This window comes from Mercurialis annua, linkage group LG2 (genome assembly GCF_937616625.2).
Source record: "Mercurialis annua linkage group LG2, ddMerAnnu1.2, whole genome shotgun sequence".
Classification (NCBI taxonomy): domain Eukaryota; kingdom Viridiplantae; phylum Streptophyta; class Magnoliopsida; order Malpighiales; family Euphorbiaceae; genus Mercurialis; species Mercurialis annua.
The window spans coordinates 3,703,770-3,730,703 of NC_065571.1; the positions used below are offsets into that span (position 1 = coordinate 3,703,770).

General features: G+C 34.4%; 4 protein-coding genes and 1 long non-coding RNA gene across 7 annotated transcripts; 1 reads left to right on the top strand and 4 right to left on the bottom strand.

Moving 5' to 3' along the window:
• The first annotated feature begins 1,006 nt into the window (after positions 1-1,006).
• LOC126669321 (uncharacterized) lies at positions 1,007-16,179 on the top strand. Of its 2 annotated transcripts, XM_050362765.2 has the most exons (25): positions 1,007-1,323; positions 1,522-1,610; positions 2,327-2,668; positions 2,979-3,169; positions 3,397-3,636; positions 3,834-3,943; positions 4,034-4,111; positions 4,198-4,304; positions 5,191-5,285; positions 5,377-5,492; positions 5,633-5,736; positions 5,810-5,887; positions 5,986-6,064; positions 6,179-6,347; positions 7,599-7,669; positions 8,745-8,825; positions 8,909-8,979; positions 9,224-9,320; positions 9,417-9,476; positions 11,343-11,397; positions 11,492-11,886; positions 11,987-13,825; positions 13,935-14,504; positions 14,602-14,660; positions 15,658-16,179. In XM_050362765.2, the coding sequence occupies exons 3-25, from the start codon at positions 2,331-2,333 to the stop codon at positions 15,851-15,853; spliced, it is 5,199 nt and encodes a 1,732-aa protein (XP_050218722.1). In that variant the 5' UTR covers positions 1,007-1,323; positions 1,522-1,610; positions 2,327-2,330; the 3' UTR covers positions 15,854-16,179. The 2 variants fall into 2 exon arrangements, with proteins under 2 accessions (XP_050218722.1, XP_050218723.1); XM_050362766.2 differs by lacking the exon at positions 1,522-1,610.
• Positions 16,180-18,027: 1,848 nt separating this feature from the next.
• Positions 18,028-20,146, bottom strand: LOC126669325 (DNA-directed RNA polymerases II, IV and V subunit 9A). Its single transcript, XM_050362772.2, has 4 exons — positions 19,999-20,146; positions 19,803-19,878; positions 19,309-19,467; positions 18,028-18,237 (listed from the first exon to the last, which is right to left on the bottom strand). The coding sequence occupies exons 1-4, from the start codon at positions 20,025-20,027 to the stop codon at positions 18,157-18,159; spliced, it is 345 nt and encodes a 114-aa protein (XP_050218729.1). The 5' UTR covers positions 20,028-20,146; the 3' UTR covers positions 18,028-18,156.
• Positions 20,147-20,930: 784 nt separating this feature from the next.
• On the bottom strand, positions 20,931-21,832 carry LOC126669326 (uncharacterized). The gene is made up of 2 exons (XR_007638446.2): positions 21,326-21,832; positions 20,931-21,158 (listed from the first exon to the last, which is right to left on the bottom strand). It is a non-coding gene; the product is annotated as an uncharacterized LOC126669326 (long non-coding RNA).
• A 302-nt stretch (positions 21,833-22,134) lies between these two features.
• Positions 22,135-23,667, bottom strand: LOC126669323 (uncharacterized). 2 transcript variants are annotated; one of them, XM_050362769.2, is made up of 2 exons: positions 23,544-23,667; positions 22,135-23,126 (listed from the first exon to the last, which is right to left on the bottom strand). In XM_050362769.2, the coding sequence occupies exon 2, from the start codon at positions 23,121-23,123 to the stop codon at positions 22,374-22,376; it is 750 nt and encodes a 249-aa protein (XP_050218726.1). In that variant the 5' UTR covers positions 23,124-23,126; positions 23,544-23,667; the 3' UTR covers positions 22,135-22,373. The 2 variants fall into 2 exon arrangements, with proteins under 2 accessions (XP_050218726.1, XP_050218727.1); XM_050362770.2 differs by lacking the exon at positions 23,544-23,667 and adding an exon at positions 23,453-23,518.
• A 1,203-nt stretch (positions 23,668-24,870) lies between these two features.
• Positions 24,871-26,760, bottom strand: LOC126669324 (outer envelope pore protein 16-2, chloroplastic). The gene is made up of 7 exons (XM_050362771.2): positions 26,449-26,760; positions 26,318-26,369; positions 26,141-26,230; positions 26,008-26,039; positions 25,458-25,491; positions 25,293-25,360; positions 24,871-25,204 (listed from the first exon to the last, which is right to left on the bottom strand). The coding sequence occupies exons 1-7, from the start codon at positions 26,572-26,574 to the stop codon at positions 25,061-25,063; spliced, it is 546 nt and encodes a 181-aa protein (XP_050218728.1). The 5' UTR covers positions 26,575-26,760; the 3' UTR covers positions 24,871-25,060.
• Positions 26,761-26,934: the final 174 nt, after the last annotated feature.

Below are 26,934 nucleotides of genomic sequence, written 5' to 3' on the forward strand. Positions count from 1 at the left end.
AAAAGTGTTTAAAAATATTTTAAATATCTGACGTAACAAACATTATATAATACACCTGATATGGATAATAATTTTCAAGAAATTCTATAAAAGGTGCGTATGTCAAACTTTGTCGTTATTCTGCAAAAGACCATTTATGCATAATGCAAAGCGTTATTCTGCAAAAGACCATTTATGCATGATGCGAAGTCTAAATTTAGTAATAAAATCCATTCGGAAGTTCTTGTATTATATCATACTCCCTCCGGCCCAATAGAGTTGTCCACTTTGCCTTTATCACACAGTTTAAGAAAAGCAATTATTGTTTATGGGTTTTGTAAAATTTTCCTTACTTTCCTTATCATACCCCTATTTAATATAGGACCCGCTTGCAATTTACTCATTAGTTTATTTTAAATAGGGGTAATATAGAAAAATTAAGTGTAAAAGTTAGTTACTTTTTGAAAGTGGACAAGAGTTTTGGGACAAAAAAAATTCTCAAAGTGGACAACTCTATTGGAACGGAGGGAGTATTTATTTAGAATATCCTTGTACCATCTTTTTGTTCGTCGAATCCCTTTACTTACCAGATTTTTCTTCCAGTCCATCCACTTATAAGACTTTTTATTTTTTAAGCCCCTTTGTGTGAACTGAAAGAAAAAAAATTAAAAATAGAAGGACTGAAAAAAACACAAAGGGCATCAAATTTGGATTTTGCCAAGTAAAAGGACTCCAACGTGAACAACTTTCGAGTAAGGCCCTCGCGAATAAAAATACTAAAATAAAGGGACTTCTGTTACCTTTTGTAATTTACCTTTTCTTATTCAAAAAATAATAATTATATTACTATCTATATACCTTCTCTCCTAAAAAAAACTAATAAAAAAAAGAAACAAGTACCATATACTACTGCATACGACGTCGTTTGAGAAAGCAAATTAGCACACCCTCCAATTCACGTGTAGTTTACTCCTGCCGGGTAATCCAAAACAATTTTCTCTTTGAGAAGATATAAAACGTAACGTTTTAATCTTCTTCTCTTTTTTCTCTACAAAAACACCACTCTCAAATCGCTCCTCCTGCTGAAAAAACTAAAATAAAACAGAACAAAAATTCATAAAAACACTAGAAGGGAGATAACACAGAGAGCTCCCATAATGCAAATTTACAGAGAACCCTCTTATCGCGCGTATATAACACTCTCTTATCTCTCTAAATTGAATAAAAATTATAATTGATTCTATCTCTGGATCCTCATCCTTATACTACTGGAGTGTTCTTCAATCCAACTCGTGAACGGTGAAACGCACCGTATCAGTCCTGAATTCATACTCCATTGCTAAGGTGCTTCTGTTTTAATCTAACTTTTTCTAAGTAATTGTTTTTCGATAATTAGATACTGATATGCTATGTAGCTCCTTATTAATGCGTGCTTATTGAATTAGATTGGTTATTTATGTTTTGTTTTGTAATTTTTAGATTGTAATTTGGTAAGTTAGAGTTTGAGATGTTGAATTAGGGTTTGTTTTTGGTGATTTGCAGTGGAATGCATTTGGATTTTTGCTGGTTAGGCTTTCAAAAAGTAGAGGAAATTATCATCCTGGATTAATTATTTAGCACATTATAGAAAGGTCAGCTTTGAATTGTGAATTTTCTTTTTTTTGGTTGATTAATTGTTATTAACTAATTTGAGCTGTTTGAATAATGTTGTCTGGTAATGAAGCTGTAAATTTAGAGTCAGATTGTTGTTTGCTTAACTAGTATTCCGTTTCTTGAAGTGTAGGAATGTGTAGATAGTTCAGAAATCTGTATGCTTAGAGAAAATATTATTTTAGGATTGTGGACATGATCGTGTAGATGGCTGCTGAAATTTGTATGCTCGCGAGTCATGACAAATGTTTTTTTAGGATTTTGTTAAACTCTCTGAAAGTTGACAAATGTGTCTATTTTGAGAGATTCATCATCCACTTATATCTCAAGAAGTTCTCGTAACCAAATAGCTGGTTGTCTTAACAAAATATAGGCCTTTTTTTTACACTGGTCAATCTCCTTTGGCTTTTAAAATGGCAATATTACGTTACAGAGCTTGGCAATTTTTTTTCTTTAATTGATAAGTTGACATTCATTAGAGAATATCTAGAGGAATGTGTTTGTTTTCTTCTTAACAGGGTAAAAGAATTTCAATGAGACCTTGATGATTCATGGTTGCCTACTTTACTAATCTGATTGATGCATTGGCTCACTTCGTGTTTCTGCTGTATTTTATAAGTAGCCTATGTACAATGCATCATATATTGAAATTGTTTTCAATCAATTATTTATATCGAGTCCGTGGTCTTTGTTGCAGGAATATGGCCCTCCGGAAGTATATTCCTTCAGGTGATGAACCTTCTCTTGGAATGAAGCCTTTGAATTTTTCTAAGAAGGTGCATCAGAAAGCTCAACATGCAGATCCAGAGACAAGAGTGCTACCTGAAGTAGATATCAAAGAAGTTTACTTCTTAATTATGCATTTCCTTTCAGCCGGGCCATGTCAAAGAACATATGAGCATCTTTGGAATGAACTTCTTGAACATCAACTTTTGCCTAGGAGATATCATGCTTGGTATTCAAGGAACAGATCACCTGCTGGAGACAAAAATGATGATGGCACATCATTCCCATTAAGTTATAGTACGTTAGTGGAGAGGTATGTGTTGTGCTTATTGCCTCCAATTCTTTCCGTCTTTTAAAAAAATATCATTGTTTCTGTATTTGTCTTAAGGAAAAAATTACATAAATGTATTTTAATTGATATGAAGTTGTCCTTAGGCAATATTCTCGTTTTTATGGTTCATGTTTAGAGATAATTACTTGGTTACAGGGTTCTAGTATACACTATACACAAGACAGCATATCTGTTCTTTCAAAAAGGAAATAACCTCTTGAATCAATGGCCTGATATAGTTTTTGCTCACCCAATGCCTTTGACATACTCCTTTTTCTTTTGCATCTCTTAGGCATCGTCATGTCAAGCAGGATCATTTGGTAAAGCTTCTGAAGCAGTTATTACTTAATACCGATGCTGCTATGAATGGGTTAGTTGATGGCAATGCAGCCTCTCCATCACAAGGTTTAGTCGAGGCAAAGGTTCTAAATGCTGCTCATGTTCCGACACTTTTGGGAACAGGCGCATTTTCACTTTTGAGTGGTAAGTGACCTGTTGTTAAGCCTTTGATATCAAGCATATCTGAGTTTTTTGACCCATTGATATACTCGCACGATATCATATTTTGTGAACCTTTTTTTTCCAGTTTCTTTCTGTGAGACCATCTGTTTACGGGCACATAATAGAGTTCTCATGGTCATTCTGTTTTCTTAAAGGAACTAGATATTTTGCATTTATATTCTTAACTATGGTGTCATCCTTTTCTTCAGATGATAGAGACAAGGGCGAAGATCAGGTCAAGCATCCTCCTGCTCATATGCGGTGGCCTCATATGTCTGCAGATCAGGTCCGAGGGTTGAGTTTGAGAGAAATCGGCGGTGGTTTTTCAAGGCACCATCGTGCACCTTCTATTCGTGCCGCTTGTTATACTATTGAAAAACCTTCAACTTTGGTACAAAAAATGCAAAATGTCAAGAGAATGCGGGGACACAGAAATGCTGTTTATTGTGGTATGGATTTTGTTAATTTAGATTAGGCAGTTTAGAAGTTCATGTTTGCATGGAAGTTTAACATTTGCTGTAAGTCTGAGCTGAATTGCAGTCTCTAAGTATTTGCTTGCTAGACATTACTGCTGGTTTTCTTTATTGATATTTAAGAAAAAGTATGTATTTGCATCTGATTTTTTTCCTTGACATGCATCGTACAGCTATCTTTGATCGCTCAGGTAGATATGTTATCACTGGTTCTGATGATCGTCTTGTGAAAATCTGGTCCATGGAAACTGCGTTTTGCTTGGCCAGCTGTCGTGGACATGAAGTGAGTTTGGACATCTTCACAAGCAAACATGTCAACTTTTTTGGCTTTTTTAATTTTTGCCTAATTTGTTTCTTTCTCTTTTCATAAAAGGGTGACATTACTGACTTGGCTGTGAGTTTTAGCAATGCCTTGGTGGCTTCTGCTTCAAATGATTGTGTAATTCGAGTGGTAAGCTTCTTTTGTTGTCCAATGTACCAAGGGTTTTTTATTTTTCTTTAACTTGATCTATGACAAGTCTTTTTGAACACTGGCAGTGGCGTTTGCCAGATGGGCTTCCAATATCTGTTCTACGTGGACATACTGGGGCTGTTACTGCCATAGCATTTAGCCCTAGGCCAGGATCTATATACCAGCTTCTTTCGTAAGGCGTAATCTTGATATGCTCCCGATTTTTTCTGTTTGGATTTGTTTGGATTATTGGTGATCATGCTAATTTTTAGCTGACCTTATCGATTTCTGTGCATATTTTACAAATTGAGAGATGGATGATCTTGGTACATTTCTAAGAAGTCATTATTTTATGTACACAAGCCTGTTCTTTTACCACATCATAGGCCTAAACTGTGGAATTTAATAATGGATCAAGGAATTTAACAGTCTATTTTACGAATTTTCTATTCCTGGATAATCATGAGAACTTTCTGTGCTAAGTTTGAATTTAGGCCTACTTCATTCTTTGCTTCTGCTTTGGAATTGAGACATAGCCTGTGGGCACTATTATTCTTGAACACAGATTATTTATCAAGGCTCATATCTTGCAATGTTGATAAGGACTCTGTTTTATTTTGAAGATGTTGATAAGGACTCGTATCTTCTATTTTTTCCTGTTATTTTTGCTAAATTCACCTATCTGTTTCCCCTTCTAATCTAGCCTATTTTTGTTAGTATCTTTCCGAGAATATTTATTTACAAAGTAACTGTAATTGGTATGTGCTTCTCTGCTTTAAACCAAACCTCAGCTCAAGCAGTCAAATTCTCCTGGTGGGGACTGAGGCTTGGTTGAGCCAAGCCGACTTGAGCTGGCTTTTTGTTTAACTTGAATACAACTTTTTAAGGTACACAACTTGAACTTGTAAGAATAACCTTAAATTCTAGTTACTAACTAATGCTAAATTTCTATGTGATTTTAGACATTTCCATGATGCTGTGTTGGACAATAAGCTACCATCTTACCTTCAAAATAGTGTTACGTACACCTAACGTGCTTTTAATTATTGTCACTTTTGCTTATGCTCTGCACTTTGCAGGTCATCTGATGATGGAACGTGTAGGATCTGGGATGCTAGAAGCTCTAACTTCAGTCCACGAATATACGTTCCTAGGCCTTCAGATTCTTTAGCTGGTTTGTTAACTTTTTGTTTAATACATAATCATTTATCGATGCACTGGTTCATTTATATGAAGAACCCACAAGAACAGTGGAATGGCTGCAGGAAAGAATAGTGGTTCATCCTCAAATAGTGTTATTCAGAGCCATCAGATCTTTTGCTGTGCATTCAATGCTAATGGAACTGTATTTGTCACCGGAAGCTCTGACAATCTTGCTAGGGTACACAAATTTCCCACAAGTTTTGCTTAATTTTGTTCTGTTTTCATTTTAAGTAGAGTTTGTAAGTGATAGTTGTGTCTTTTTATTTATTGTTTTGGTAATTTTGAGATGTCTTGCAAATGATGAGCATTTACGTGCAGGTGTGGAATGCTTGTAAACCAATCACAGATGATGTAGGCCAACCAAATCATGAGATAGATGTTTTGTCCGGTCATGGGAATGATGTCAATTATGTTCAGTTTAGGTTGGTGTGACTATTTTACAAATGCCATTCTAAAAAAGATTACTGCTGAAATATGTTCTGCCATGTTTTATAGTGGCTGTGCTGTGGCATCTAGATTTTCTCTCTCTGACAGCTCAAAGGAAGAGAATGTTCCAAAATTCAGAAATTCATGGTGTGTGGGCTTAGTTTATATTTGTACTTTGTCCTAGGAAATTTGTCACTACCTTATAAGTATTTATTCCACAGATTAATGAGTAATTTTTTGTTCAGGTATTCTCATGACAACATAGTGACCTGTTCTAGAGATGGCAGTGCAATCATCTGGGTTCCAAGATCACGTAGATCTCATGTAAGCTGATAATCTCTCAAAATAGGTCTCTTACTTTTTTTCTACTTTCTTGCTGTTTCTAATGTGCAGTTTAGGTCAATTTTTTGACTTTCGAATAAAACATGCATGTTGCAGGGAAAAGTTGGACGCTGGACTCGATTATATCAGCTGAAAATTCCTCCTCCTCCAATGCCTCCTCAACCTCCACGAGGAGGTCCACGTCAGAGAGTTTTACCAACTCCTCGTGGTGTAAACATGATCATTTGGAGTATAGATAATTGTTTTGTCCTTGCTGCGGTCATGGGTAATGTTGTGCGTGTGTGTATTATTTTTCTGATTGTTATGCAAATGCTAATATGCTTGGATACTGTTAGTGAAAATAAAACTGTAGTTGCACTGTCACTTAACAATTTGAACTTTCGATTGAATTGGTTATTTGATATGGTCAGAGTCTCTATGATAAAAGGTTTTACAGTTCGACCTTTGACAAAATCCATTTGATTAAACTAAATGTTTGAGCGGCAAGGTGGACCTGTGATGGTTCACTCTTCAAACTCAATGGAAACTCGAACTCGCATTTGTGTGTGTTAGAGATAATAAAACTAGACTTGGAGACTCACTCAACCGTTTGAATATTTTGGTGAATTGATAATAGGCCTAATGCTTTAAAAAATCCTGACTTTTTAGCCCCTTTTCAATTCTACCTAACGTTGAAAACTGATCAATTTTACCCTATTTTGCATTTTATCGTTTCAATAGTACCCCAATTTTGCAATTTTTGTCAATTTTTTTACTTAAGTGATGAAATCATTTAATTAACTAAGTATAAAGATATTCTTAAATTCATTTCCATTCAAAAAAGTACAAATAAGTCTTTTATTTTAAAAACTACCTAAAAACCATAATCAAATTAAAACTAATTTATATTCTTAATTAATTTAACTAAATCTAAATTAATTTTAAACACCTACAATTAATATATGCTAGACATGGAGAACGTTTTTGAATTTTTTCCAAATGAAAAAAACGTCAATTCAATATTTCAGGGTACAATTGAAACGATAAAATGCGAAATAGGATAAAATTGACTAGTTTTCAACGTCAAGGTAGATTGAAAAGGGGCTAAAAGGTCGGGGTTTTTTAAGATATTAGGCCTTGATAATATGACAGATACAAATACTCATTATTCTGCTGATGCTTTATTAGCTCCATGTTCTTTGTTCAGAAATAGTTGTCAACGTTCTCTTGTGTTTGCCTAGCTTGGCTATTGCACTAAACAAATGTTTCTTTTTAATAAGTTTTAGAACTATTCGATGGAAACCCCTTACGACTTGTCAGGTTTCACTATTTTGGCATATAGTAAGCTGATCGTATGGCTCTTCTCTTTCTCTTCTCCCCTTTTTGAACTTGTTCTTTGATGTGTTGATCTGCATTTTAGCAACTTGACAATCTTGGCTTAATAGCATGATTTTTAATATACAAGATGCATACTTGTTCTTTCTGGCCCTTGGTAACTTGTTGCATTATTGGCTGAATAATGTATTTGCTTATGCAGATTGCAGGATTTGTGTTTGGAATGCTGCTGATGGTGAATTAGTACACTCTTTGACTGGTCATACCGATTCCGTAAGTAGCACTTCATTCATCTGTTTTTCATCTTCTGCTCTTATTGTGATTAACAAAGTGGCAGTGATAGGGATGTTTATTGGTTGGGTTGAGTCCATTTTGCTAAAAATCCAGTCCAACCCAATTTAAATATACTGGGCCATGATGTTTCAAAAAAGAATTTAATCCAACATCAATTATCTTAGTTTGGGTTGATGATTTTTTTTCATGCATTGGGCAGTTGCTTTGTTGCCTTTTTGACTAATGTTTTTATGCATTATTCAAATTTTATAAGTTTTTTAACTTAATGGATTTCACCCAAATTGGTTTGTTGAATTATTCTTCTACTATTATAGTTCTGTTCTAATACTAAAGTAGAAATGGCCTATTAAGTAGAAATGCCTATTGTTTAGTAATGTGTTAATATATGTTGGTTTGCTGAGCAGTACAATAATTAACAACTTGGAAATGATTTTGAATTGTAGCCTTAGAAATTTCTTATCATCAAGAAAAATTAGAGAATCTGTAACCCGATATTGTCCAAAAAAAGAACAAAGTATGGGACTTGATTGCTTATTGATAAGCAATTTCATGTGTTAACTAAAAGTAAAAATCAATCGATTGACTATCCTTCTGCAGATGAACTCTGACACTCATTTCATCTCATTTGCTAATGCAGTTAATTGAATCCAAAGAGGTCAATATTAACAATCAATCCAACTGATTGTTTTGAATAAATTAATAATAAAAAAAAAACTGACTGGATGCGGTCGAATTGATTAGGTTTCTTGGAATTTGGATTAACCCAATTCTGTACATCTCTAATTGTGAACCTGGGATACTGCAACATGGCTAAATTAGGGTATTTTACTTGGATTTCAACTTCCGACATGCTCTTACTCAATGAGCAGAAGTTTTAGATTTGTTTTTTTTTTTGGTGATTTTCTCCTCATCCCTTCTCTTGCCATCTTGTTATTTGCAGAGTGAAGTTTGGTTATGCTTGTTTGCTATTATGGGATAACACCATTATTTATTCTCTAACTTTTCACTTATGGAGTCAAAATTTCTCCTGATCATTATTTTTCATTCTCGGCAGACGTATGTTTTGGATGTCCACCCTTTCAACCCACGAATTGCTATGAGTGCTGGTTATGATGGAAGAACTATTGTCTGGGATGTGAGTTTTAGATTGTTTGTGGCTTCTCTAGCATTTGTTTTTTAAATTTATTTATTCAACAAGTTCTTGTTCTCTATCTTTAGATATGGGAGGGAACAGCTATCCAGATCTACGAGATTTCACATTTCAAACTAGTAGATGGCAAGTTTTCACCGTAAGTGCAAATTAAGAAATGATGATTTCAGAACATTTTTTTCTCTTCAATATTGAGTTTTATGGCGCTGCGATCTCTCTTAGGCTAATGTTTATATGTTGTTTTTACAATTACTTTGTGAATGCTTTTGTCTAATAATATTGTCCAATTGTGCGCCCTCAAGAAAATTGACGGGCATGCCAGTGAAGTTGGTTATGATTTTTTAACTGATGTTCGTGTTCTCGTGTGCCTCTTTTTGTGTTAGGGATGGGACGTCCATTATACTTTCAGATGATGTTGGTCAATTGTATACCTTGAACACAGGCCAAGGTGAATCCCAACAGGATGCTAAATATGATCAGGTGCTGTTTTTTCAAAATAATTTATTATGCTTTACTGTACACTTCAATGAGAGGACTGAAATAGTATATGATACTAACTATGAGTTCACTTTACAGTTCTTCCTTGGTGATTATCGGCCCTTGATACAAGATACCTATGGCAATGTACTTGACCAGGTTGGTTATCTAACCTACTGGCTTTAGTAAGGTCCTTTATTGTGGATGAAATCATGTTGTGCTGGACTTTCCACTATTAATATTAGTGAAAGTGTTATGGTCCCGCCAATAGGATCTCGTCACAGGTCTATTATTCGGAAAATCTCGTTGATTTCCCTTGTTTGTCCTGATCTTAGATAAATCTATTTTTGAGATGTTAATGGTGATTTGTTCAAGAGATCACCAACTCTCCTTTTCTTTATTTTTGACTGAATTATTGATTACTTTATTGAATATAATCTTCTCCTTTAAATAGAAAAGAAAATAAACTACAAAAGGAAAAGAATCCCTACTTAAGAAGGATTCCTAATAAGCATAAATATTACTTCCTAAATAATAGAAAACAAAATACTTCTTAATTGAAAGTTTATATTTTAGCTAACCAAATAGGAACTCTGTTATTACAGCTGTAATAAAACAGCTGTTCATAACAGAAAGTGAAGCGTAGGAAAAATGAAAATCTCTCTTTAAAATTAAGAATTTATATATTGGCACGTCTCATTTTCTTTAGTTTAAATTTCATGATTATCATGTTGTCTAAGAATTTTTATGTCAAGGTCATTTATCAAGTGAGTATATTTGAATATAAAACTATTAAAAGAAAGTGGCCCTTAAGTTTTAATATCTTCTTTGAGGCTTTTAATTGGTGGATTTATCATGTTTGGCTACTTTCCAATTTTTTTAAAATTAACTAATAACAAATGGTTAAAGAGGCCTACAGCTGCAGGCTTGGTCATAAGTTTCTTTTTTCTGTATGTTGTGTAGATCTTCAACTACTATTTTATAAAATAATTTATATTAAGAGTAATCAATATTGCAAAAAGCTATAAAATTATTGGTAAGGAATCAATTTAATATATAAGGACAAAGCGTCTAATTCCCCTTCACCTTGTGTCAAGGGTCAAACTAGCTGAATTCTTGCCTCAAACCATGCCAAGTTAGTAAGTCAACCTAAATACCATAGTTTCTATCTAATTTCTATCTTTTAAATTCTAGCCCCACAGGGATCTTGTTGGTCTCTATGAGTTTATTTTCATGTTGAGGATTTCGAATTGAGGAGCTAAGAATACTGGAGCATGTTTTATCTGATAGTTGCTGCTTGAAAAAGGAAATCCTGCTGGCATGTCAAGCCAGGGCATTGGCAGGTCAGACTGTGTGCGCTGGCAGGCCAATGGCCATACCGCACCCAAACTTGGTGATGGTAAAGAGGAGGCGGTGATGGTAAGAAAGAGGAGATGTTGATTGTCTGTAATTCTTATTTCTAACCAAGAAAGGAACAATCAACATTAAACATAAAATAATTAGAAGCAATGCTAGTTAGTGATAAGCAATTGAAATGGTGGTGATAGAGAGAAAGCAAAGGTGGTAGTGATGGAAGAGAGTAGATTTAGATGGTGGTAGGGAGTTAGAGAGCGGTGGCGATTGCATATGATGACGAGGACTTTGATGAGGAAAAGAGGCTTGTTTTGTTAAAGAACTTATGTTTCTAACAAAAGAATTTGTTTCGAAATGAAAAAAAGAGTTAAATTAGGTGTATAGATATGAAAAAAAAAATTAATAAAGTTTTTTATCTTGAACTAGTGTTGTGCTGTCTCCATTTCTAGAATGTTTGATCAATTTGAGCATGATTAGAAATTTTGGGCTAATCTGCAGAAATAGATCAAATTCGGCTTGTGTGATCCCTTGGCACTAGTTAAAAGAGGAATGTGACCCTTGGTCTTTTAATATGTCAAAGCTTTTAGGATGTCAGCTTTTTAACTAATGCCACCATTTCTATTTGCCTGTGCTTCTTTGTTGACTTTAAATCATATGAAACATCTGACTCAGGAAACTCAGCTTGTGCCATACCGGCGAAATATGCAAGATCTTCTATGTGATTCAGGTTTATCATCATACTGTAATCTTTATGCTGTCATTTCAAGATGTACTGTGATTCTTTCAATCTTATGTTGCCATTGTTTCCTGAGGAATTGTAGGAATGAATCCCTATCCGGAACCGTATCAGAATATGTACCAGAAGAGACGTTTAGGGGCTTTAAATATCGAATGGAAGCCACCTTCTATAAAATTTGCTGTTGGGCCTGATTTTAGTTTAGACCCGGATTTCCAAATGCTACCATTGGCAGACTTGGATGTAATGGTTGAGCCACTTCCAGAGTTTGTTGATGCCATGGATTGGGAACCAGAAATTGAAATGCAAAGTGATGATAATGATTCTGAGTACAATTTGGCTGAGGAGTGTTCTACTGGGGATGAGCAACGGAGTTTAAATTCTAGTTTATCAATTGATCCAGATTGCAGTACAGGAGACAGTGAGGTTGAGGGCAAGGATGGTTTTCATAGACCTAGAAGGAAAAAGCAGAAGGCTGAAGTAAGTCTTCTTTTGATCAAATTTGTTTCAATTTATTAGTTGCAGCACAGTATTGACTTTGAATTTTCTCCCTCTCTTGTGTTTTTTGTTCCTTTTTCAGATTGAAATAATGACTTCTTCAGGAAGGCGTGTTAGAAGGAGGAATTTGGATGATTATGATGACAATGCCTTCAGAAGTCAGAAGACCAATAAATCAAAATTTGGCCGAAAAATTTCGAAGAGAAAGTGTTCCATGTTGAAGGGTTTGAGGCCACAAAGAGCAGCTGCCCGCAATGCCCTTACTTTGTTTTCAAAAATTACTGGAACAGCTTCAGATGGAGATGATGACGACAGTTCAGAAGTTGATCCATCAGAAAGTGAATCCACAGAGCAGCACTCGAACTTCCAGAGTGATGAATCTGAGAGATCTTTTCAAAATTCACAATATAGGAATTTGAAAGGGAAAGAAATCTCATTGGAAGAATCTGAAGATTTTGTTAAATCTCATGAATTTCTTGAGCCTCGTATTAATGCTGGAAACAAGAGAAAACTAATCTTTAAACTTCCGGTTCGAGACTCCACTAAGGTTCTTATCTCAAGGAGTAGAATAGATAACAACAACCAAGTTGATTCAATTTGCTCCTCATCATATACAGTTCCTCAGGGAGTCGCAGGGGAAAATGGGGTTCATATGAGATCACTAGATTTGGGTTCCTCTTCTGGTTATATGAACGGCAGCACAGTGGTAGGAAGGAGAACGGAGCAGATAGAGGGCTCTCATTTTGATTTGTCTGAAGGATACAAATATGGGGATATCAAATGGGGAGGCGCCAAGGCCCGTACTACCAAACGTCAGAGATTTGGAGAAGCCATGTCTTCAGCTGCATGTTCCAGATTTAGAATAGGTTGTAGTGATCAATTAGAAAAGGAGAATACCACCAATGGATTTTCAAAACTTCAGGACACTTGTGGCACATTATCCCCCTCTGACATTCAAACTTGTTCTCATAAGACAGATGAACTGACAGCAACCAGTTTAAAAGATGCTATGCTTGGTACTCCTGAGGTTGAGGCTGATGCGGATAATGGTAAAAAACACTTATTCTTTGATGGATGCATGGATACTGATGAACTACCTAATTCAGCTTACATGGCTAATGAGAATGACGACCCTCCTGAATTTAAAGAGGGCGGTAGCAGTTCACCTGTGTCAACAAAATTACGTATAATATCAAGGAACTGTCCAGTAGATTCTTCTAATCATGGAAATGAGGAGGGTTCACCTGTTAGCCCTGCAGACATGAAAGAGAATCCTGTTCCAGAAGTCCCTGATTGTGACAGGACCAACAGAACTCCTGTCAATAAGCATGACGAGTTTCAGGTATCAGACACTCACATTATCGAAAATTCCTTTGCCTCACTGGATGACTCGATGCATCCCCAATCTCGTCAAAAAAAAATGTATAATGTTGTTTATAGAAGATCAAAGTTAAGTAGAGATAGAGCAAACTCAGAAGATGATAGCGGCATCAGAGAGAGCATTTCACATGCCAGTACTGGTGAACACAATGTCAAAGGTGACTTGCAAGAAGAGACTACTGATGGAGCTCATGCAGTTCATTCCGCACGGTTAAAGGAATCTACAGGTGAACCAGTGAACTGTAGTATCAAGCGGGGACAGGAACTTGAGTCAGAGGATACATACAGAAATACCCATAATGGTTCCGTTAGCGGATGTCAACTTCCTACTGAAGAATGGGGATCAAGCTCAAAGATGGCAGTTGGTGTAAGATCCTCCAGAAATAGAAGGACCAGTTATATTTTTCGCGATTCAAGTCCAGTAGATATGAAAAAATCACGTCAGTCGACCAAAAAAAGTTCATGGTTGTTGCTGTTTAAGCATGAGGAAGGCTCTCGTTATATCCCTCAGCTTGGGGATGCAGTAGTATATCTAATACAGGTTAGTACTAAAAGATTTTATTTACTGTGGCATATTTGCTCTTGTTTAGATTAATTGTGCTGTATGGTTAATAAATGCAATGGTGTATATGGAAATGTTAATTTTTCAGGGGCATCAAGGCTACAAAGAGCAATGCAATTACCAAACAGAACCGGGGCCTTGGAAGTCAGTGAAGGGTCATATTAGGCCAGTCGAGTTCTGTAAAGTTGAAGGCCTTGAGTATGACACAATAGCAAATGGAGATAGTTGCTGCAAATTGACACTTAAATTTGTAGACCCTACTTCTGATGTGTTTAGTAAAACATTTAAACTGACACTACCTGAAGTAACTGAATTCCCAGATTTTCTTGTTGAAAGAACCCGGTTTGACGCTGGTATGCTGAGAAATTGGACAAGCAGGGATAAATGTAAAGTCTGGTGGAATAATGGTGATGGAGAAGATGGTAGCTGGTGGGATGGCCGGATTACGTCTGTAAAGCCCAAATCTCTCGAGTTTCCTGACAGTCCATGGGAGAGGTATAGTATAAAGTACAGAAGTGACCCCAAGGATGAACATTACCACAGTCCTTGGGAACTTTTTGATAACGAAACTCAATGGGAGCAACCTCATATTGATGATGAGATTAGAAACAAGCTGATGCCTGCCCTGCTCAAATTAGATCTATCAGGCAAAAAACAGGTAATTAAATTTCAGCTATTTTTGAAATATGTAACTGCTGGATCAAGTTAAGAGTTTTGTAGGGAATTATTCTTAATTCTATCCTGAATATTTTCAGGATCGTTATGGGGTTCAGAAATTGCGCCAAGTATCAGATAAAACTAATTTTACAAATAGGTAATTACTTGTCTTTCTCCGTTATCCTGTCATTATTTTAGTGGGTATTTTGCCATCAGATAAGCTGTACAAATGGCTGGGGCTCTCTCCTTCATATATTACCTATATCCCAGCAAGTTAAAAAAATGGAAGTTGCAAAATTGTTGGAGTGTATCTTGATACGCATGAATTTTGTTCCTTCGGTCCGTGTTTTTTATAGTTTCTGGTCTATTTAGAAACTTAGTAGTCTTAGATTGACTTGTCAACTAACCAATTCACCCAAAAGTTCAAGCCGGTGGGACTTTAACTATGATTTTATTATTACCTTAACACATTATGGTACACGAATATTTGTTGGACTTGAAAGTATAAACTAGTATATATTCACTTCATCTTGTACATTTAATTATTCAAAGGGGCTGTCAAGAATCGAACACTAAGCCTTTCAATCATAGAGATCTGCTACCATAGCCAATAACTAATTCACCCAAATATTTAAACTGTTAGGCGAGACTCGTTTTATTAGTATCTCTAACAGATAGGTTTTGCATGGCAAATTCCATAGGCTGCAATTAAAATAATAGCTGATGTCTTCCATTGGCATGGCTTGTCCTGAGTAATAAACTGCATAAGGCTCTACCATTTGCATTTTGCTAGCATTCAATTTATTACTCCTAAGTAAGCTTTTAAATATTATGTCTTTATTAATTATAGTAAATCATATTTGCAATACTAGTTCCAAGAGCACAATGCAACAACTTGATTTACACAAGGATGATTATGGTTTTTTCTATATAAATCAACTCATTTGATTCAAATAAATTAAATTTGAAAAAAATTGTATCTACATTTGCATTTTACTATTATATAGATTAATATTTGGAATAGAAAGAGTAATAAACTGTCTATCGATTTGCGGTAGATGGGATAGAGAGAGTAGTTAATTGCATATGCTTCTACATTTGTATTTTGCTAGCATATAGGTTAATATTTGAACTTGGCATGAAATGTTTCTTAGGTTTCCTGTTCCGGTGACTCTCGAGCTGATTCAGTCGAGGTTGGAGAACAACTACTATCGAACATTTGAGGCGATGAAACATGATATTGAAGTTATGCTGTCGAATGCAGAAATTCACTTTGCAAAGAATGCAGAGCTTTCGAAGAAAATAAAACTCCTGTCACAGTGGTTTCAACGGACGTTATCATCATTGTAACCCCTGCTTAAGTTTCTACCAAATTTTAGCTGGTCCGAATGAGCTCTTCTTTTTCTTTGTAGATAATTCTTTAACCATTTTTTTCACAAGGTTATAAGCTCTTTCTTTTATTTATTTTGAGCAACTGCTCTGTTTTTCTTCTCGCAAATCCAATTTTGGGTAGGATTTTAAATCTCCCCAGTAGGTTAAATGAAAAAAAATCTAAATGTGAAATCCGTGTATTCCGGTGGGAAATTTCCCATCGAATTCTTTTTGTATAGACAGTGCCATGCATCATCCTTAATAAGATAAGTGGATAAGGGTAATCTTTTTACATTTTCTTTTAACTTTTTTTGTCATTATTATTTTCAAGTGTTAATTTGTAATTATAGTATCTCTCAATTTTATTTTTAAACATAAAAAATATGCGTTCATTTGTCTGCATCACCTCAAGAAATCTTGATCTGCCAGGTTAGTTGGCAATTGACAAAAAAAACGTTGGACTATAACTAATTTTGTTAATCAACAGACTCCACATTATTACCATGTCATGGATTGTTCATGTTTGGTTCTAGTTCAGCTAGTCTCGTGTTAGTTCATCTAGATGCTAAACGAGCAATACATGAAAGAAGACGAATTTGATTCATCTTTAGCTCATTTAGGTGCTAAACAAGACAAGCCTAAACTTGATTCATTTGTTCGATTTGCTTACCACCTAAATAAACTAATTTTATATTCAAGTAAACCTGTCAAGAGATTAAGAAGAATCATAATACCGGGAATCAATTAATAAAATACAATAATTCAACCATTATCTAAAGGCCTAATGTCTTAAAAAAACCCCGACCTTTTAGCCCCTTTTCAATCATATCCTGACGTTGAAAATTTGTCAATTTTACCCCATTTTACATTTTTGTGTTTCAATTGTACCCTGAAAAATTAAATTAACGTCTTTTGCGTTTGGAAATTTGTTTAAAACATTCTCCATGTCTCGCATTTATTGATTGTATATTTTTAAAATTTATTTAAATTTAGTTAAATTAATTAAGAATTTAAATTAGTGTTAATTTGATTATGGTTTTTAGTTAGTTTTTAAAAATAAAGGACTTATTTATACTTTTTTGAATGAAAAAGAATTTAATCTCATGTTTAGACTTAATTAATTGAATGATTCCATCATTTAAGTAAAAAAATTAACAAAAATTAAAATATTGGGGTACAATTGAAAACGGAAAATTCAAAAGTGGGTAAAATTGACAAATTTTCAACGTCGGGGTGGAATTGAAAAAAAGTTTAAAGGTGAGGGGTTTTTGAGTGATTAGGCCTTATCTAAAATATCAATAACAAACAAATAATAATCGAGGTCATATGCATGTCATATCACAAAATTCCAAATTGATCTAATATACAAACACCAGCTCGTGGGCTCTTAAACGAACTCATAAACGAGAGCTCTTAGGCGAGCTCATATACAAACTGTTTGTAAATATAAATAAGCAGAATACAACTAAACTCAAACTCAAGCCGTTTAAATAAATGATCACAAATCAGAGTTTGAACTCCTTCATTTAGACTAACGTACGCGCTCAAACCGAACTCTTATCGAGTCTAAACCGAGCTGCTTGTGAGAGGCTCGGTTCATTTACAATCCTACTTGTGTCATCCATAATCACTAAATATATATGTTGTCTTTACTTTTTACTCGAGGTTTCCTTATTTTTACTTAAGGTTCCTTATTTTCAATTTTAATTTTTCCCTCAAATGAGCAATAGAATAATCAAAAAATATAAAGACCAATCACCAATGCCTATTTCAAGCACATATCTATACTAATTAATAGCGTCCGAAATTTATAATATGAATGCAAAGGACAAAACTAATTTTAAAATAAATTCCAGAATCATTTAAAATCAAAACAAATCAAATGAATGGTAAGAACACTAGTAATTCAAAAACAAATTCCAGAATCAGTTAAAATCAAAACAAAGGTTCTGTGTAGAACAAAACATTTTAGCAGAATGAATGGTCAAAGAGCAAGTTAGGGTACCTGTCGGCAGTTATCTTCCAACTTCAAAGCATAGCCATACTGAATGTCAAAGCTTGGAAGATACTATAACCTGCAGAAACTCATCAACATAGTTGCAACCAAAAACCGTACCTTAGCACAGAGTAATCATAAAATTTTGCACCAGGTGTTAGCCAAAATATCATGATTTAAACAAGTTAACTTGAATGTATGAAAATATGCAACATAAAGTTGCAGAATTGAGAAGGCCGAATTAGCCATAAACATGATACATCTAGAGTTTTATTTAATGTGCAGATCAATCTCTCCACCGATGCCCACAAGTCGGGTTGCAGCAAACAAAGAACAGCGTCATACCTTCCTCTCCCCTCGCAGTTGCCTGCATGTTTTCATTAAAAATATGTTATTCCCTCAATTTTGAAAGATGGTGCATATCTTTGTGAGATAGTATTCAAGCAACTCTATTTTCCAATCTCTGGCAAAGTTGTAAAGTTAGTTAAACATCATTGACAACACATGTAAAGTAACTTCGCAAGGAAAGTGATTCTCCAGATAAATGCAAGACAGACTTGAAAGTAACTTTCTTGTCAGTTGCAAGATATTTCCTACTACAATAAAGAACAATGCATAAATAATAGTATCCATGAATTGCTAGTCCTAATTCCGGTCTGGAGGAGTAAGAACAAGATAGCCCCAAAACGTTACCTGCTGATAAAGATTAAAGAACAATGCATAAAGAATAACATTCGTGAATTGCGATCTAGAGGAGTAACAACAACACAATTGCTACAATTACGAATTCCTAAGGAAAAACAGCCAAGAATTGCTGCACATGGCTAGTATTGCTTTTCTTTTATGTAAGGACCAGATTTACATTTACTCAGGACTTCTAGTCGTGGTTAAAGTAACTTTGAACATTAGAATGTATTTATGAAAAGAGAGGGTAAACACCAATAATCAATTTCTTATTCTGATCTTAGCTATACTAGTCATCAAACGAAACAGTTTAGGAAATACAACAACAAAGAGAAATGTGAAAATCAAGTACATTGTTTGAACATAAAAGAAAGAAAAAAAGAGCAGGAATAAACCGTTGTGCCCTAGATGTGCAGACTAAATAACCAATAATACTCCTATTTTCTTATCAGTAAGTGCTATTATTATATTTTTACCCTTTCAACGTCTAATATGAGGAAGTTTTTAATTCAATTCTGTTAGTCAATCAATTAGTCATGTTTGGAGAATTCATAATCAATAGAATTAAAAATCTTTCAACTTCAGAAAGAAAAATAAAGAATACCAACGTTCAGATAAATTTGCTAGAATTGGGTTCAATTAAATCCGTTTACACGATTTAATTAATCCAAAGTGTGCCTAAACTTATGGACATCATCAAAAGCTTATAAACTGTTAAAGAGAACAGAAACTAATAAGAAGAAGGAATGTAAACCTGGAAGAAGACGGCTTCAGGATGCTTGCAGACTTGGCACACAACAGATTTAGTACGAGGAAGTGTTGGATCGGCAGCAACATCTTGCAATACCTGAGTTCTCTCAGCTGCTGAATGATGCACCTCATTCCTATACACACAGTTATTATCAGCCACCTCCTGCAATTAAATTATGCATTATTAATTAATGTTATTAGGTTCTAAAACAACTGCAACTAATTAATAATCTAATATTACAACCCCTGTATAACTATTTTTTTCAAGATTTTTATCTCTAGTTAGGTTTAGAAAACTTGTTGTATTACTTTTTCACTATATTAATATAAACTCCAATTCCGTCAAAATAAAATCCCTAAGTTCCTGTAGAGAATTAGCTAATAACAATTACAATAATAATGACATTACTTAAGATCATCAATTATAACCTAAACTACAATTCATATACAAAATTACTTGAAATTGAAAGAAAAATAGAGACAAGAAAGAACTAAGACCTGATGATCGCAGTTACGGCAAGCATAGAGGAGGATTTTCTGGTCCCTATCTTCTTTAGGATAGAGAATGTTGTTGCTGCCATTGATTATTAAAACAATTAAACGAAAAATAATCAAATTAAACGGTAAATTAATGATGAGAAGTAAAGAGGACGAACAAATTGCATAGATATAGAAATTAACAGTGAGAAATTACCACTCGCGGCAAAATTTCATGGTACTCATCTTTGAGAGAAGTAGAGGAGATAGTGAAAACGCAGGTGTGAAGCTCGCAGTGTAAGTGAGAGAGAGAGAAGGGGTTTCTATTTGGCGGGCTCAAGGTTTTTGTTAGCAAAAATTTCTGAGGGGGCTAAAATAAACAGTCCAAATGAAAACAAATTCTTATTTGAATTAATGGTAAGTTTTATTTTAGGCAAAAAGGTGCCCTTGTAGTTTTTATAAAAGTACAATCAGCCTTTTTACTTTTTAGAGTATAATTAAGTCCTTTTTGTTTTTAAATCGAACAAATAACCCCTTTCGTCCAATACCATTAGACTCACTCATTAATGACTGACATGTCTCTCATAATCATATAGGAAAGAAGTTCAAAAATAATTTCAATGTCTAAAATATTTACCGAAAATTTGAGAGGGTAAGCGTCCCAAAAGTAAACTATAAGGATTTATTTTCTCAATTTTAAAACAACGAGGGTTTAATTGTTCAATTTTAAAAATAGGAGAGCTTAATTGTGCCCAAAAAAAGTAAAAAGGCTGATATGTACTTTTGAAAAAAAAATCGGGAATTTTTTTATACCTTTTGCCTTTATTTTAATTGATAAGTTCTATTTATAAAATATTTTTGTTTTAAATTTTTGTTTTTTATCCTCTTTAATTGATATATTTTATTAAAAAGATTTTTAGGGAGATGAGATATATTTGATAAAAAATAACTTATGAGTATGAAACTAAATTATACATTATTTAATAAATTATTTTTATAAAAATATGACTTTTGATAAAATTTAAAATTAAATGCTAAAAACTAACTACTTAATAAAATAATTACTGAAATTTTAAGTGCTGAATTTTAATAAGCTTCTTGTTTTGGCTATTAAATAATTTAAGATATCTCATGTGTAATCACTCTATCTGATAAAATTAAATTTTACTTCAGTAGTAAAACACATAGACATAGGTTGCAAATGATATCTCTTTTGGTGTATATCAACATGGATAAAACAGATGTTATGCATCCTACTCTACATTACCAACACACTCTGATTCGGAGCTTTAAATTCTAGTGCACAGTATAAATGATCTTAATCTCTCCATCGGTTCCCACAATTCGGATTGCAGCAGACGTAAAACAATTTCACCCCTGCATTAGAAAAATTGATAACTTTGTTAGAACTATCAACCATGCAATCAATAATCCAATGATGCATGCCTTTTGTTGCTCGCCAACTGGCCATAATTATAATGTTCGCAACTAGAGGTGAGGAGACAGCTAGCCCAAAAACCAATGGATTTAGAAGAAAAAATTACAATGAACTGGTTTCTCACGAGGTAGAGTTGGATCTGAGGAACGTCCTGCCATATTTTAGGCAACTTAAGGAGAACTTCAGAACTAAGAAACTAACATTGAATCAGAACTTGTTTTTAATTGGGCAGGAAGTGAGACTTGATGATGCAATTTCGAGACGCATAGAGGAGGATCTCTTGATTCTTGTCTTGCTTTAGGTAACAAATACTGATGCTGCAAATTCAAAAATACAGACAAACTTATAAGAGAAACATACAGATAGTCCTGAAAATGAATGAATTGGAATTCTCATCTTTATAACATCAAGCCAGTCATGCGGAGTCAAGACTAACTCAACAGCTAAAGGACAACATGCAGAAAACAAAAATATTAGGTAGGAACAAAAGGGAAAGTCCTACATTGAATTAATGATGCTTACGAAATAATGAGCGTTTACATGCTAAATACAGGTATAAACATGATAAGACAGTGTGTATTAGTCTCATGAATTACACATACAATAACGAAGAAGAAAACTAACCAATCAGGGCAAAATCTGAAATTCATTTCAAAAAAATGACGGACGCTTCAGTAGCGACCTCATCCTGAGCGACCTCATCCTGCAAGCATAAGAGATGGTTCGCCCTCTTATTCAGTTCTGATCCTTAATTTATCTGCCATCTCAGTGAAAAAAATATATCCAGAGTACAATTGCCACAAAAGGTACCACATCCTTATTCATTTTTATGAACACTACTTTCAAACAGCAAGAAAACTTAAATACATTCAAAAGAAAGATAAAAGTAGAGGGAGACGCACAGGAACAAAGAACTGCTGCCAACACCACCAATAATTAATAGCATTCACAAACATATAAAAGAAGACATCAGCAACCAAAATGAATTTGAAAATGTTAATTGAGCTACATTGACTGAATACTATTACATCATAAAGCAACAATGCAGCAAAACAACTAAAAACCAACACATCCACCAACTTAGTGTGTGCTACTGGTGCAGGTATGAGTGAAGCTGATATGAAAGACTTCTAATTTCTTCTCGATAATCTCATTTAGCGCTTCCTGCTGTGCCTCCTCTTCCTCCGGCTGCCCTTATCATCAGATTCAGAGTCAGACTGGGAGGACTCAGAAGTAGAACTGTACTTCCTGCGGCTCACCTTTTTCTTCTGCTTCTTCTTCCTCTTTTGCCGCCTCCTCTCCTCTTCAGAATCAGAAGATGAACTGTCTTCCTCAGAAGATTCAGATTCTGTAACAGATGACGCCCCACTGTCAGTCTCGAAAACTGAAGCCTCACTATCACTACCAGAGTCAGAATCGGATCTATGTTTCCTCTTGCTTTTCTTGGATGATTTACCCTTCTCTTCCTTATCATCTGGATTATCCAAATCATAAGAATTAGCAAGCTTCATCCTCAGCTTAGGGTTCTTAAGCTGCTGTGTCCGTGACGGTCGTGCCATATAAACCCTTTCATTCTTGCACTCATAAGTCCAATGTCCAGTTTGATAACATTTCTGACATTGTCCGGTTCCACCGGCAGTTGGCATCGAAGACTTAAGATCTTTTCGTTCACCCAGCCTAACTTGTTTTTCTGTACTCATCAAATACATCTGCCGCTTCGCCTCCCTTTTCTCTTGCCATCGGCTCGGCCCTTCTTCCTTTTGTCCATAGGCATTTACATTACGGGCAGCTGCAGCTGCAGCCCTTTCAGCCTGCGCACGACTAAGACCTTTTGCAGCACTCATTGCTGCAGCCTTAATCCTGTCGGCGGCATCCTGATTTTTCTCTTCTTTCGTACTCGACATGATCTAAAAAACAACAAAAACTTCAGTTTCTTTAACGCAAAAAGAAAAACGTGAATCCTATCAGCGAAAATCTAGCTAATATGCAGTTGACAACCACGAAATCAGCCTACTAACAGCTGAAATACTAATAAAAGAATAAAATCTTATCACCAAATTCTACTTCGAGGACCTCAAATTTCTCACAAAAAGAACAGACCCACAACAATTTGAGACTCGGAGAGCAGAAACCCTCACAAAGACTATCTAATCAATCAATCAATCATGCAAGAAAATGTAAATGAGAGTAAATAAGAACCCTAATTTTATACATAATAAGGAAAATTCGAGACCTAAATTCAAAATATCGAAAAGAAAATCGACCAAGTGCACCCTAAATTGTGATTGACGTGTTCGAAACGAGAAAAGCTAGAATGTAATTACCTGAGTTGCTGCTCCAAGAACCGAAGATAGCGAAAACAAATACTAAATTAGCTTAAAGGGATCAAATAGGGCGGTCGATTCTTGATTTCGACTATCCGTACGTTTTGAGCGTAAGATATAGCAAAAGAAGGAAGTGATTAAAGTCCAAGTATAAACCCGTATTCAATAAATGTTTATTTTGCCCCCTCAATTTGACACAAAATATCAATAAGAACAAATTAAAGCCTTTTTTTATTTTCTAAATTAACCTACCTTGGTTTTTTAATTTCAAAATACCTTTCTTTCTATGTTAAACGTTTATTAAGACAAAAATCATTTCATCTTCTTCCTAGATTTATCCTTTTTGTTGGTATCTGATTCATTGATTTTTATTAATTTTTGTATATTTATTGGTGTTTTTATAGTGTATGTATGAGGTATTTTTTTTAGTGTAATTATAGTTTATTTATAGTGTAATTATAGTTTTTTTAGTGTAGTTATAATATATTTTATGGTGTATTCTATAGCAGAATTTTGGCGTATTTGTGATACATTTTTAGAGCATGTCTCATTCGAGACAACATGTCTCAATCGAGAGACACGAGTTAAAAAAAATAAAAAATAGAACAATATCTCGATCGAGACAGACATGTGTCTGTCATGAGTGGAAAAAAAAATAATGTCTTGATCGAGACATGATCGAGACAAGCATGTCTCAAGCCAAACATGAGTTTAAACAAAATAAGACATGACTTAAAAAAGAGAAAATTATATGATAATCCCAATCCACAAGCATGTATTATCCTCCTAATGTAGTACCTTGCAATTTCAATCCTCCAAATATTTTCCATGAAAACAAACACGGAAAGAAAAACAGAAATAGAAACGAAGAAACGATTTTTTCAAAATATACAAAGACGAGGGAGGAAAATAAAAATAATAAAAATATAAAGATATATCTATTAATATTATTAAATACAAAAAATGGTTATATTTATAATAACATGAATAAAGTAAGTTATTTAAATATAATTAATATTTAAGCTTATAATAAATAATAAAAGAAACTACATATAAATACTGTGTTTTTAGAGAGAGAACTAAATTTATGTTTGTGAATTTTGAATAACAATGTGAACGGACATATTAGAATTTTTATAGGTAATTTTTTTCAGAAAACAGAATTTTCAAACGTTTTTATCTTTCTCAAGATTTGTGTATTGATTTTTTTTTTGCGTCATGTCAAATTTAATTGTGCCATAGTTACCTCATCGCATAAGGTCAAAGGCAGCACTTAACATTAAGATCAAGAGATTGAAGCATTTTTATTACTTTAAACATAATAAGATGGAAGAGATTGAAGCATTGTTATTCGATTCGGAGAACATCTACAGAAGTCGAGACCCAAAATGTTCATGCTCTTCAATAACCATTATGATTAAAACATCTTGCCCAAAACAAAACATTCTGGGAAAGAGCATGACCAACAAAGTCATCTACTTAAAACTAACAAGTGTTCGTATTTTGCAGAGGCGTAATTAAAATATCCCACCAAGTAGATTTGCAGCAGTGGAAATTGCAGCTCCGGTAATGGCACATTGCACAATTTGCTCATGGGAAACACCGTCTGTCGTAAGCGCCAATGTCATGCCTGTTACTGCTCCAGCTACTGCACTGTTTTTCTGCAACAAATTTAAGTGAAGAAAATTACGTTATCATATTATTATAACTAACGAAATAATTAGTAGAACGATCCATTTATATAATTACCCAGTCGTGCGTTCCACGAGCCTCTCTTAGTCCATAAGTAAGACCTGAATGTACCCCTGCAGCCAGTCCTGCACCATTAACACACATTCAATTGTCACCCTTATGCCAATACTTCTACTTTATTAATGATGTAAATTCGATTTCAATTAACATTTATAAACTAACCCCATTGCAAGGATTCTTTTCCTGTGCTCTTCACCTGACAAACAGAACCAACAGAGAAATGTAATGAAAAAGGGCGTCGAGGAAAGATTCACGCGCGCGTAACTACATTAACTACTAATCATCATCCTACACCTCGAACAAAAAAAACTTATGTTCATTCATAATCTAATCTGTAACATAATTGGATTAAAATATCAATAATTCGAGTTAACTTGTTTTAATTAGAATTGATGTGGCTACTATAGATCAGTAACCAAATATGCCACATATCACATTATTAATAGAAAGTTCATGATCCCAAATGGCGAACTGAATTCCCCTAATAATTTATCCGAACAAAAAATCCATAGGTTACAGCTCGAACTACCGAATTTTTAAACATGTTGCTCAAAGCAATAGATTTCTCAAACATCCAAATTCCACTAATTCACGAAAAAACACGACTTTTAAACATGACTTTTGTTCAGCTTCACCCTGTTAGCAAATCCAAATTCCTATAACACAAAAAAAAAAACTAATCAGCTAATCAAAATGATGGTTCAAGACTCACCAGGGCTTCCAGAGATTTTCCATTGGTTTCTCCTGCAATGTGCACAGGAAATCACAGTTTAAGATAGGATAATCAAGCAGCACACAACATTTTATTTAAATTAGTCTAATAATTAGTTTACAATAATACGTACCTCTAAGATCAGGGAACCGGCTGCGCTTCTTGGCAGAGCCAGCAGAAGATAGCTCAGGTGGTATACCACTTGAAGAATCAAGGCCACTGCCTAAATCAATTTACAATCAATCCAATATTCATATTAATTATTTAAAAATAAGAAAAAGTATAACAATAGCTTAAATTATATAATTACTTTCAACAGCAGTAAAATAAGCTTCCCGCGACACTGCTTGAGCTGCTCCAATCTGTAAAAAAACCAATTAAATATTTACACAAGCTAACTGAATAAATTAAGTAAAGTGATCAAAATAACAAGAAATTAACCCCAGCAGCTTTGACAAAACTCTCAGCAATACGGTTGAGGAGAGGGTGGCCAAGATCAAACATCCAGTTTTTTTCAAAACCACGTATCTCGTCCATAAAAGTTTTTGTTTCCATGTTACTGCTCATCTTCTTCTTCGGATTCTTGATATAATTAAAATTAAAGGTAATGTGTTTGGTTCTTGAACCAGTTGATCGATCAATTAGAGAGCTCAAGAAATGAAGCGGTGCAAGTATGTAGAGACGAAGGTGATGGACACGTGTATTTGAAGCCTTTCTTACGTGTCATATTTTTGTAACCAAGTTTGCGTTCTTCGTGGCGAGTCCTGCTGGGATCTACTTCGATCCACATGTTCTCCTTTTAAGTAGTATAGCTTTATATAGTGTGGGTCATGCCCAGGCTTTGGAGGATTCGGGCTTACAATTGGCCCTTTTAATTCTTTTAAATGTTCAAGTTCAATTTAATTTAAGTTCAATTTAAATTAAATT

What these genes read in the sequence shown, in the direction of transcription:
- LOC126669323 (XM_050362769.2), bottom strand. Translation starts at nt 23,123, where the DNA reads ATGTCGAGTACGAAAGAAGAGAAAAATCAGGATGCCGCCGACAGGATT.
- LOC126669325 (XM_050362772.2), bottom strand. Translation starts at nt 20,027, where the DNA reads ATGAGTACCATGAAATTTTGCCGCGAGTG. An exon ending in GCCGTAACTGCGATCATCAG is followed by an intron (nt 19,468 to 19,802) that starts GTCTTAGTTCTT and finishes ATTTAATTGCAG; the next exon opens with GAGGTGGCTGATAATAACTG. An exon ending in CTGAAGCCGTCTTCTTCCAG is followed by an intron (nt 18,238 to 19,308) that starts GTTTACATTCCT and finishes GAAAACATGCAG; the next exon opens with GCAACTGCGAGGGGAGAGGA.
- LOC126669321 (XM_050362765.2), top strand. Translation starts at nt 2,331, where the DNA reads ATGGCCCTCCGGAAGTATATTCCTTCAGGTGATGAACCTTCTCTTGGA. An exon ending in GCCTTCAGATTCTTTAGCTG is followed by an intron (nt 5,286 to 5,376) that starts GTTTGTTAACTT and finishes GAATGGCTGCAG; the next exon opens with GAAAGAATAGTGGTTCATCC. An exon ending in CAAGATCACGTAGATCTCAT is followed by an intron (nt 6,065 to 6,178) that starts GTAAGCTGATAA and finishes TGCATGTTGCAG; the next exon opens with GGAAAAGTTGGACGCTGGAC.
- LOC126669324 (XM_050362771.2), bottom strand. Translation starts at nt 26,574, where the DNA reads ATGAGCAGTAACATGGAAACAAAAACTTTTATGGACGAGATACGTGGT. An exon ending in TTATTTTACTGCTGTTGAAA is followed by an intron (nt 26,231 to 26,317) that starts GTAATTATATAA and finishes AAATTGATTTAG; the next exon opens with GCAGTGGCCTTGATTCTTCA. An exon ending in CTCGTGGAACGCACGACTGG is followed by an intron (nt 25,205 to 25,292) that starts GTAATTATATAA and finishes AATTTGTTGCAG; the next exon opens with AAAAACAGTGCAGTAGCTGG.